Source organism: Callithrix jacchus, chromosome 9 (assembly GCF_049354715.1).
Source record: "Callithrix jacchus isolate 240 chromosome 9, calJac240_pri, whole genome shotgun sequence".
In the NCBI taxonomy this organism is placed as follows: Eukaryota; Metazoa; Chordata; class Mammalia; order Primates; family Cebidae; genus Callithrix; species Callithrix jacchus.
This window is the reverse complement of record NC_133510.1, coordinates 112,176,258-112,188,309: the sequence shown is the minus strand read 5'-3', so window position 1 is coordinate 112,188,309 and position 12,052 is coordinate 112,176,258. Positions and strand designations below refer to the sequence as shown.

General features: G+C 53.1%; 1 protein-coding gene across 3 annotated transcripts in view; it reads left to right on the top strand.

The window, feature by feature from the left end:
* FOXN4 (forkhead box N4) overlaps positions 1-12,052 on the top strand; it is a 31,575-nt gene that overhangs the window by 8,160 nt on the left and 11,363 nt on the right. For all 3 annotated transcript variants that reach the window (XM_035257517.3, XM_035257515.3, XM_035257514.3), the window contains exon 3: positions 10,432-10,577. In XM_035257517.3, the coding sequence (XP_035113408.1) occupies positions 10,432-10,577 (146 nt within the window). The remainder of the gene's footprint in view (positions 1-10,431; positions 10,578-12,052) is intronic.

Genomic DNA, 12,052 nt, shown 5'->3' with positions numbered 1-12,052 from the left:
GGTGTTTAAGCTTGACAGGAAATGGGTGGAGATTGAGGAATGCAAGATGTATTGGTGCTGGGCTGAGGGATCTTTCTTCCCTTTCTGACTCTAGCTTTCATACTTTAGAGTATGTTAATAGATGCCCACAGGGTGTCAGGTCCTATGCCAGGTGCTAAACAAAACAGAGGGCCTCCTGGTCCTTGCCATCCTATGGCAGAAAGACTGGAAACATGTATAAATAAATATCTCATTGCAAAATGGTAAGTATTCTGTGGACACACACAGGAAGGGATAGGGAGGGCCTGGGAGGGCCTCTTGCAGGAGAGGTTGAGAAAAGAGCCAGCTATAAATGAGTGCATGGAACAGCATTCTAGGCAGATGGAACAGCCTGTGCAATGATCTTAAGATGAGTGAGAATTGGAATGTTTGAGGAACAGAGAGAGGGACAGGTTGCTGGAGCAGAGAGAATGGAAGGAGAGGGGTGGGCAGGAGATAGCCGAGTGCCAGGTCAAGGGGAGGAGCTTGACTCTCCCTCCCTTGGTGGGTTTTAAGGACAATGACAGGTTCCAATGTCCCTTGTAAAAGATCACTCTGACTTCTGGGTGTTAAGTCCATTCCACAAACAGTTCTCCAGTGCCTACTTGGAGCCAAACAGGGTACTTGTGGTTTGCCTACCCTGAACTAAGAGGCAGGCTCTGTTCTCACCTGTGGCACATGAGGATGCTGGGCTTCAAAGGGCATTGAGTTATCTGCCCAAGACTTCCCCATTAAGAGTCGAACCGGACTGGAATGCAGGTCTCCCTGGTCCCTGTCCTCCTGTTCCCTACCAGCTCCTTTCCTCCCTCTAGCAACACATTGATTAATTAAGGACACTGTCCATTAAAGTGGGTTGGATTGGTCTCCCAGTCAGCATAGGATGGAAGCCATGGACTCCAGTGGTGTCTTGCCTCACCCAGAGCCACCAAGGAGTCCCCTGACTAGCGGCTGTGACACCATGGCGATACCTGGCAGCTGGATTTTTAAAATTTTCTTTTTAAATTTTTTTTAGAGACAGGGTCTTGCTCTGTCACCCAGGCTGGAGTGCAGCAGCACAATCATAGCTCACTGCAGCCTCAAACTTGCGGGCTCAAACAGTCCTCCCACCTCAGCCTCCTAAGTAGCTGGGACCACAGGCATGCACCACCATGCCTGGCTAATTTTAAAACATTTTTGTGAAGGCAAGGTCTCAGTGTGTTGTCCAGGCTGGTCTTGAACTTCTGGCCTCAAGTGATCATCCTGCCTTAGCCTCCCTAAATTCAAGGATTATATGCATGAGCCACCATGCCTGGGCACACCCAGATTTTTTAAATAAATGATATGATGAGGGTTTGCCCTTCCTGCATTTCAGCCAAACTGGTAGAGCAGCTGAGTGAAGAGGCTCCGGACTCTGTGTGACTCTGGTTCAAATCCCCGCTCCTTTGCAGACATGCTTTATGGCTGAGACATGTCACTCATTTCTCTGGGTTTCAGCCATCCTATCTGTGAAATGAAGATGACAGGTAGTGGCTCCTACAGGCTGTCAGGAGACTGGAGAGTTTTGGACCTGGGGGTTTGGCAGGAAGGTGGCATGCCATGCAGGGGTCTCTCCTGTGCATTCTGGAGTCAATCAGAAAGTTATCTCCTTGGATGCAGAGAGTTTCTTCTGCTTGCCAGAACAGTGCCTGGCAAGTAAGAGTTCAAGAAATGCTGTGGAATAAAGCAGACACTTACAGAGTGTTGGACCCCCTGCTGTCAGTGCTCTTCACGGGCCCCACGTCTCCATACTCTTCGGGAGATGTTTACTATCATGGGACCACCGCCACTGGGCTGAGCACCCCACCTGTGTGACTTCATTCAATCCTCACCATACCTCATGAGATGGATGAGCACTAGCACTCCCATTTTACAGATGTGCAGACTGAGGCTCAGAGAGGCAGACAGCTGCAGACAATTCTCACAGCTGCTAAATGGCCAGACCTAGGCCTGGCTGACCCCAAAGCCTATCCTGGTGACCACTACACTGCAGTGCCACAGAAAGAGCAAATGGGGACCTGGGGCTGGGCTGCCCGGCTGGGATGGGCTTGGGATGTGGCACTGCAGAGCTCAAAGCCTTCTGAGCAAAACTCAGAAGGGCACACAGGTAACACCTGTGAGGTAATAAGCACATAGTAGGTACTTGGGAAATGGATTACACCAATGATAGAGAGTGATTCTGACACTGATGTTCCCAGGGTGCCCCCTCAATCCTAGCTCAGATCTGTCTCAGGACTTGAATGCTCCACGTTCCATTCCTTCAAAAGGGGACCCTACCCTTCAGCATTCCCCTGCCTCCTGGCAGAGGGGGGCTGCCTAAAGGGGCTCTGGTGGCATTCCAGATGGGGAAATCGAGGCCAAAGGAGGGAGGTGCTAGAGGAGTACCTGGGGCTGCTGAAGCTTGGGGATTTGGCGAGGCCGCCTGGCTCGACCTCACCTTTTCTATCTGTTAAAGGGGGTGATGGAGCTTCTAGAGTCTGTGGGTATATGCATGTGTGCACGTGTGTCTCCATGTGTGTAGTGTGTGCACACATGCGTACATGTGTGTGCATGTACATGTCTATGTGCATGTGTGTTTTGATAAGGAAAAATATGCTCCTGCAAGAGCCTGAGCTATGAAAAGGAAGAAGTGCCCTTGGGGGCAGGGGAAGTTGCTGGTAAACTATTGGATTCAGGGAGATTCTGCAGCACCAGATAGGGCTTTTATGTTCTTTTTGCCTAAAAAACTCTGCTCACTAATGAGGGCTCCCTGTGGGTGACAGATCACCCACGTAGTTCGAGAAAGACACATTGTCAGGAGTCGCCCTGGGGACCCTGAACTAATCGTTCTGCCTGCCTTTTCAGCAGACCAGATGCCTCATCTGATCTGATGTTTAAATAAATTATTGATGAACTGTTGTCATTTTCTCTTAGACAGCTACCTTAGGGTAGCTGCTATTATTTTCCCACTGTCTATACAGTGAAACTGAGGCCCAGGGCAGATAAGTCACCAGCCCCAGGTCACACAGCCAGGAGAAGCTCACACCTGTGGCCCTGAGGGACCCTCTACTCTGTTGCTGCTGCTTTGTAGATGGGGAAATTGAGGTCTGGAGAGGGAAAGGTGTATGCCCAAGATGGCAGAACTTTGGAAATGTGCCCAGGGGACCACCTGCAGGTTTCTCCCCCACAAATGCCAGGGTCTTTGCATCAAAAGGAACCTTAGATGGGCTCATCTTTCATCCAGCAGGGGCCTGGCCATTCATCCCCTCGGCTACTGCTTGGATAGGTCTGGGACGGGGAGCTCACAACTTTGGGAGTTGCCCTAGCATACAGCTCCTGTCTTTCCAGAGCTCCTTTCTGTAACCTTGCTGGTGGTGGGGATGGCAGATGGGAGACTCCTTTTATAATGAAACTCAAAATTCCATGAAATCAGCTCCTTAAATTTCCAGATCTTTATCAATTTTTCTGGTTGTTTTAGGGCAATGTAAGAACACCACAGATTTTTTAACATCAAGGTAGAAAAGATTGTTTCAGACCACTGCCAGCTGGAACTTCCTCCACTGATGGAAACGTTTTCCTCTCTGCACTGGCCACGTGGCGCCAGGCAGCACTTCAAACGTGGCTGGTGGGCCAAGGAACCAAATCGGAAAGTTGGATTTTATTTTAATGAATTTAGATTTAATTAGCTGTTTGTGCTGCCTATTGGGGAAACACTTTGAGGATTTTCTAGATATCATAGAGCACCAGGAATTGGTTTTATGAAAGACAGTTTTTCCATGGACTGATGAAGGAAGGCGGATGGTTTCGGGATGAAAGTGTTTCACCTCATATCATCAGGAATTAGATTCTCATAAGGAGGCTAGGCACAGTGGCTCATACCTGTAGTCCCAGCACTTTGGGAGGCCAGGGCGGGTGGATCACTTGAGGCCAGCCTGGTCAACATGGTGAAACCCCATCTCTACTAAAAATACAAAAAATTAGCCAGGCGTGGTACTGCATGCCTGTAATTCCAGCTACTTGGGAGTCTGAGACAGGAGAATCACTTGAACCCAGGAGGCAGAGGTTGCAGTGAGTCGAGATCACACCACTGCACTGCAGCCTGGGCAACAAGAGCGAGACCATCTTAAAAAAAAAAAGGATTCTCTTAAGGAGTGATCAACCTAAACCTCCTGCATGCGCAGTTCTCAGTAGGGTTCACACTCCTATGAGAATCAATCTAATGCCGCTGCTGATTTGACAGGAGGCAGAGCTCAGGCACCCGCCACTCACCTCCTATGCAGCCCGGTTGCTAACAGGCCGTGGACCAGTGCCAGCCCTTGGCCTGGAGGTTGACCTCTGTAATAGAGCACATTTCTTCAGCCAGGGAGAAAGGACAGGGGTGTTGTGTCCAACCCAGTCTCTGGAGGTTGGTGTCCTGGTTCCACCGCTCCCTGGCTGGGTGACCCTAGACAGGCCTGTTCCTCTCTGGCCTCAGTGTTCTCATCTGACAAATGGGAAGGTGATGATAACAGTCCCTGACTGATCAAGCTCTTGCAAGGATGATGTGAGATCTGGTGTGAAAGCGGCTTTAGCTCAGGGCTAGGCGCACACCAGGGGCTTGTCTATCCCATGCCACATCCATGCAGGGACAGCTGACCCCAGGGGAATCAGGGCAGGGCAACCAGAATGCTGGACCTGTTTGCTCATCTGTGTCCATCCGTGGGTACTTGTGAAGGAGCCTTTGTGTGCCTGACCCTGTGCTGGGCGCTGGGGGTTTGGCTCCTCCCCTGGGGGTTGTGAGGTTCCCTGCTTCAGCATCAGGGTCTCCAGGGGCTGTCTGGACCCAGCAGGGGACTCAACACCTGTCCTGTCCTGGTCTCCTCCCTGCCAGACTCTTAGGGACCCTCAAGACCTGAGGATGCAGCCCCTGCCCTCCCTGGGACCATCAGTTGGGCTCAGAAGAAATTTGTGCCCAACTAGAGTATTCCCTGGGACCCAGAGAAATGGGGGATCCAATGGGGAGATGCTGAAAGGTGCAGAGAGGGAGAAGGAAAGGAATCTTTTGTGAGGGAACAGGAGGTGTGGAGGCACAGAGGAAGGCACTTGGAGGAGGGGGGAAGGACATTTGGCCCCAACTGAGACCTTTAGTTCCATGGAGGCTTGTCACGTCCCACACCTGGGTGAGCACGGGGGTTACCTGAACAGGTTGGAGCGTGGGATGGGGTCACAGCTCTCTAGCACTGGGTGTGCAGGAACCACCTGAGGCTGGATGTGTTAATTTCAGGTACCAGGGCCTCATCCCCAGAAAGCCTGGCTCAGTGGCTCTGGGCAACCCAGCAGTGGGGCTGGTCCCGTGCAGGGGACTGTGGGTGAGTAGGGTGGAGGCAGGTCCATGGGAGATAGGGGGCCCTGGACGCCATGTCAGAGAAGGGGGAAGAGGAGAGGCTGGGCACTTATCAGAGCTCTTACGGGTGCTCTGCCTTCATTGTTGTCACCTCCATTCCACAGATGAGGACACTGAGGCTCAGGAAGGTTAGGAAGCACATCAGATGCCACCAAACCAGAAGGGCAGGGCCGGGACTTCCTCCCGGGGCCCCTGGGTTACAATGACAGAGAGACACAGAAGAGGAGAAGGGGAGTCAGAGATGGAGGGAGAGCAGAAGAAGCAGGTGGAAGGAGCTGGGCCTTTTTGTTCTTTTTGAGATGGAGTCTCTCTATGTCACCCAGGCTGGAGTGTAATGGCATGATTTCGGCTCACTGCAATCTCCGCCTCCCGGGTTCAAGCAATTCCCTGCCTCAGCCTCCCGAATAGCTGGGATTATAGGGGTGTGCCACCATGCCCAGCTAATTTTTGTATTTTTAGTAGAGGGGGTTTCAGCATGTTGGCCAGGCTGGTCTCAAACTCCTGACTTTAGGTGATCTGCCTGCCTTGGCCTCCCAAAGTGCTGGGATTATAGGTATGAACCACCACACCTGGCCAGAGTTGGGTCTAGAGGGGGCATGCTGACCTTTCTGCAGAGGACAGAGGTCAGGGTGGCAGGGGGCTGGTGGGTGAGACATTCTTATGTAGACCCTGGTGCATCTGCCCTGGCCCTTCCCATGCACAGGAAGACATGCCTGAATGCCAGACACCCTAAGAGACAGCGGGAAGCTAGCCAGCCTTCGGGGCTAGTGGACTCCCACCACAGTGCTTCTGGTGCCCACATCCACTGCAGGCATCCAGGGTTCTGGCCGGGGCCAACCGCACTGAGGCAGACATTCTGGCATGGGCAGTGGGCACAAGAGAGGACAGACCACCTCTGGGATGCCTGGGGTAGTGGGGAAGCAGGGGCCTGGCCATCAACCCCAAGCTTGTACAGCAAACCACCAAAAAGGGAGATGAGGCTTCATCTGTGCCAAAAGTCAATAACGCAGTGGCTCACCTGATTCTACGCCAGCCAGGGAGTGGAGCCCCAGGGACCCGCAGTGACTTGTCCAAGGTGATGCAGCGCAACTCAGGGGCCACAACGACTTGAACCCAGATCTGTCCAGTCAAAGCCTGAGCTTTGCCTGTGCCCCCTATGGTCTGTCCTTCCCCAGAGCATAGCTGGAAGTCCCAAGGGTGGGGCTTCAGGGTCTGAGCTGGGGCTCCAGCTCTGCATTTGAACTGGCACTCTGGGAGACGCCGGCTTACACAGTCCCAACTGAGAGCCCAGGACCCAGGGGCATCTCCCCCAGAAGACGTCTGATCTCCACCTATAGTGCCACATGAACAATGGGAGGGAGACAGACAGACCCGGGTTCGAGTCCTAACTGCCTCGCTTACAAGCAAAGGGATTTTGCTTTTACTGGACTGGCCCCAGCTTCCCCATCCGTGAAGTGGGACTGTCTACTCTCTGTCCTTGTCCTGGGGCTGTGTCGAGGTCCTGAGGAGGCAGAGGACAGCTCTATGAGTTCAAAAGGGCTGGATGTGACTGTCACTCACACCAACTCTTGGCACTGGTAGCTGGCGGTCGGCCTGTTTCAACCAGCCAAGCAGACATTTAAAGGGCACTCACTTTGGGAGGCTGAGGCAGGTGGATCACAAGGTCTGTCAAGAGTTCGACACTAGCCTGACCAGCATGGTGAAACCCCATCTCTACTAAAAATATAAAAATTAGCTGGGCATGGTGAGGCGTGCCTGTAACCCCAGCTACTCAGAAGGCTGAGGCAGGAGAATCGCTTGAACCAGGGAGGCAGAGGTTGCAGTGAGCCGAGATTGTGCCATTGCACTCCAGCCTGGGTAATAAAGCAAGACTGTCTCACAAGAAAAGGAGGTGGGGGCACCCACTGTGTGCAGCGACATGGGACCATAAGGGGCCCTGGGCCAACACTCAGTGAGCCAGAAGGTGGGGTGATGGGGCAGAGACCTAGACAGTGCAGGGCTCGCTGGTCCCGGTGAATCATAGACGGCAGTCAGGGTGCAGAGGGTCCCTGTGCTTGGGGTCTGGGGGGCAAAGGCTTCCCAGAGGAAGTGCTGCTCTCGGGGTAGCAGAAGCCTGCATGGGGAGCCAGGACCCCAGCCCTGGTCCTTTTCCAGACTGAGATTGGGAGCAAACTAATCTCTGCTTCCCAGAGGTAAAATAAGAGGTGAGGTATGCTGATGTCTGCGGGATGTCTGGGGTGAAGAGGCCAGAAGTCAGACTTTGCAGTGAGGGGTAGGCATGGGTGCAGGGGAGGAAGCAGAAAGGGCATTTCTGCAAGGGAAACACAAATGCAAAGGCGTGGAGGTGAGCCCTGCCTGGGCCTGCTGAGGGCTATAGAAGTGGGGCTGCAGGAAGCGGAGCCAGGGGGCTCAAAGGAGCAGGAAAGAGAAGAATCAGGAATGCGCCATTGACTCAGCCCAACTAGAGGCTCTGCCATGTGCTAAGGCTTTATGCATGACTTCATGTCCTTGCTCCATGGGGAGACAGGCTCCCAGCATGGAAGTGACCACAGTCGTCCTGAGTTTCTTCATGTGTCAGATGGGGCTGCTGTATAACCCAGAGTCTGGCACCCAGGGCGTGCTCATTACATGGAAGTGCTTAGGGGTAGCAGTGGCTGGGGCGTGTCCATGTGACCCCAGACCTCAAAGCTTCAATGTACTTCCAGCCCCCTGGCGACCTGGTGAATATTACTATGAACTTTGATGTTGGTAAGAATATTAATAGCAGCTAAATATTCATATTACATTTACTGTGAGCCCCTGTTCCAAGGGCTTTACATGCAATTACCTATTTCTTATGACAGCCTATGAGATAAGAGCTATTGTCCTCCCCATTATACAGATAAGAAGCTGAGGCTCAGAGAGGTTAAGCCAGTGGTCCATGGGCACATAGGCAAGTGGAAACCAGGATTAGAAGCCAGAGCCCAAGCATTTAACCACCACGGTACTGCCTGTTTACCTGCTGCCAGAGATTCTGCCCCACAGTGGCACCTAGGAACCTGGTTTATTGCAGCCTCTCCCCCCGCACTATTCAGGGAACTTTGGAGGGCAGCCACCTTGCTAAACCTGCCAGCAAAGACCGTCTCCACTTCTCCTTGTTACCTCAGAGCCAAGGAGAGCAGCCAGGGCAGTGGGGAGCCACAGCAGGTTACTCAACAGGAGCATGGCTTGCACCACCAGGCGCTAGGAGGTTGGCTGGCCACTGGGTGAGGAAGGGAGGGTGGGGGCTGGCCAGCACCCCCAACAGCGGGTGGTACACCAGGCTCTGCACCTGCACCTCACCCCGTGGTCTCCCAGGCCCTGAGGGGACAGATGGTATTGCCCAGGCCCGGGCCGTGGCTGTCACTCGGCTAGATGAGTTACGAGCAGGCTGGAGGGGTGGCAGCCGCGGGGCCGCAGAAACAATTGCACCGAGACCCTGGGACAATGTGGGCCACGTGCCACGGGGGCAACAGTCGTTTGTCACACAATAGGATGCCGGGGGACAGCAGCCGGGCCAACTGCTGCCACTGACACGGCCGGCCGCGTTTTCAAATTGTCTCTAGGCCCTGTTTCCCTACAAGGCAGCCAATCGCGGGGGCAGCCAGGCAGTCACCTGATGCCAGCTTCATGGGCCCAGGGCCCGGGCCCTGCGACAGCTGAGCAGTGTGGCCATGGCAACGCTAATTGTGGCCCTAAAACACAAGAGGGGAGAGATGGGGAAGAGCAGCAGGGAGAGACAGAGGAGGAGGAGGAGGGAGAGGGCGAACGTGAGGCCGAGCTGGCCAAGCAGACGGAGGGAGGGAAAGGTCCAGGCCTGGTGCAGAAAACTAGGGCAGGATGTGTCGGTGTCCCGCCTCTCCCTGCCCCTCAATCCGTGAGGCTGTTTTTGAAACATGGAGCTTAGAATTTAGACGTGGGGCTCTTGGTGACGACACAGAAAGCCCCTGGCTGCAGGGGTGGCAGAAGTGGTGGGTGTGGTACAGACTCCTGGGCTGCTCTGCACCCATGTCACGGAGGGGCCCTGATGGTGTCAGACCTGGTGCTCTTGGAGTCACGTGGCAAGCGTGACTTTGGGGCACTGAGGAGTGCCATGGCTACGCCACATCACCCACCTGGCTGGTACCCTCAATGGGCAGCTATTTTACATCCAAGACAAGCAATGTTTTGCCCGTGAATTTATGGCGGCTGGTGGGCGTGAGTCCCCACTGGAGCCTCCCCGGGCCACCAGGGGGTCAAAGTGAAGGGCTCAGGCATCAGGAGGCACTGACTGGGTCTCAGCCCCACCACCTCCTGTTCAGGGTCGCCTTGGGCAAGTGACTCAGTGCTCCAAGCCTCAGTTTTCTCATCTGTGCAAGGGGAATATGGGCCCACCCTCCAACTCGCAACTGCTGTGGGTATTGTGCAGGACAGCGCTTGTTGATGCTGAATCCAGGCCCTGGCAGGTAGCAGGCACTCAGCTGCCTCAGCACATGGCGGGATCATCCTCACAGACCGTCCCCAAGTTCCATCATCCTCACAGCTACGGCATGGCAGGAAACTGCCCTGGACGTGGAGTCAGGTGACTGATCCCGTCAGGGCAGCTGGGACCCTGACACAGGCCCTGACTGCTCTGTGCTGTAGTGTCCCATAGTAGGTAAGCTCCAACTATGCCTCAGTTTCCCCATCTGTAAAGTAGGAATAATAACAACACCTGCCTCATAGGGTGACTGGGAGTGTTAAAAGGCTTGACCAGTGCCTGGCATATAGTAAGTCCTCAGCAAACATTCATGTGTATGATTTCTGTGGTTGGTGCTATGTAGGATACATTAAATGGGTGAAGGAAGGAATGATGAGGATGCAAGATCTGGCCACCAAAAGGGATCCTGGTACCAGGTTCCCATGCCCAGTCCTGGATACAGGCAGGTTGGAGGGCTGCTGTGGCTTGGGGAGATGAGGTACATCCAGGGGTCAGGATGCCCCCACAAGAGCTAGCCTAAGCTCCCCCTCCCGCCCGAGCTCTCTGCTACTCTCTGCAGGCTTCTGGCCACCACTGGCGATGATGACCTCCCCGGGGACCTGCAGTCGCTGTCGTGGCTCACGGCAGTGGACGTGCCTCGGCTGCAGCAGATGGCAAGTGGCCGCGTGGACCTGGGCGGCCCCTGCGTGCCACATCCACACCCAGGTAGGCTCAGGGACAAGGTGGGCAGAGGGGAGGGTGATATAGGAAAAGAGGTGACTCCCAGCCCTGCCACCCACCCAACATTTGGCCATGACCCGGTCACCCAGTCTCTCTGGTCCTCTCTTTCTGCATCTGTAAAATGGGACTAATCCTCCCTTCCCTAGAGAGGTGTGGTTCATCATTTGCTTAACTGTGTGCCAGGCTCTGGGTGAGCTAAGGTTTCTGTGAATACAGTTCTGCTGCCACACTGGTGCATCCGGAACCTCTAGGGCAGTTGGCAAACTACAGCCCCTGGGCCAAATGCAGCCTACGACCTGTTTTTGTACAGCCTTTGTGTTAGGAATGGATTTTATACTTTCCAAGAATTGTAAAAACACAGAGACCATCTGGCTGGCAAAACCGAAAATATTCACCATCTGGCCCTTTAAAAAAGATGTTTGCTGCCCCTGATCGAAAGGATTCCAAGAGGTAATATGTGGAAAGGGCTGAGTATAGGGTGTGGCACACAGTAGATGCTAAATAAATGCAATAAGTTGCAGTCATAACAAATGGATAAAATGCTTAGAGACACAAAGTACTGAAGAAAAGCAAAACAGTAACAAAACAATGACCACAGTATATTAAAAGTACTAGTGGTTGGCTGGGCACAGTGATTCACACCTGTAATCCCAGCACTTTGGGAGGCCAAGGGGGTTGGATTACAAGGTCAGAAGTTCGAGACCAGCCTGGCCAATATGGTGAAACCCCATCTTTACTAAAAATACAAAAACCAGTCAGGTGTAGTGGTAGGCACCTGTAATCCCAGCTACTTGGGAGGCTGAGGCAGGATCATTGCTTGAAACCAGAAGGTCGAGGTTGTAGTGAGCCAAGATCACACCACTGCACTCCAGCCTGGGCCAAAGAGAGAAACTCCATCTCAAAAAAAGAAAAAGAGGTTGAAAACTACTTGTCTAGGATTATTTATTTAATTGGGCAAAGCATGTATAGCAAGCTTTCTGTCAAGGGCCAGGTAGTAAATATTTTAGATTGTGTAGGTCATCTGATCTCTGTCAAAACGATTCATCTTCACCATTGTAACACAAAACCAGCCAGAGACAATATGTAAATGAATCAGTGCAACTCTGTGCCAATAAAACTTTATTTACAAAAACAGGCTGTGGACCGGAGTTTGGCTGCCAGTCAGTTTGCCAACCCCTGATCTAGAACCCTCAGGGGACAGTGTGAACCTGGTCAAGTCCTTTCTCCTCTGAGTGGTTTCCACATCTGCAGCAAAAGTATAACAGAACTGCCAGCATGGGGCATTGTAAGGATTCGCTGCAGAAAGTGCCTTGAAAGCAGGAGATGTTTAATAAATGGTGAAATAAAGACACCTCTTCTTTCTCCACTGTGCCTGCTGAGCACTTTCTCTGGGCCTGTTGCTGTGCCAGGCATTTGGAGCAATGAGTGGTATAAGATGCGGTCCCAGTTTGTAGGGAGCT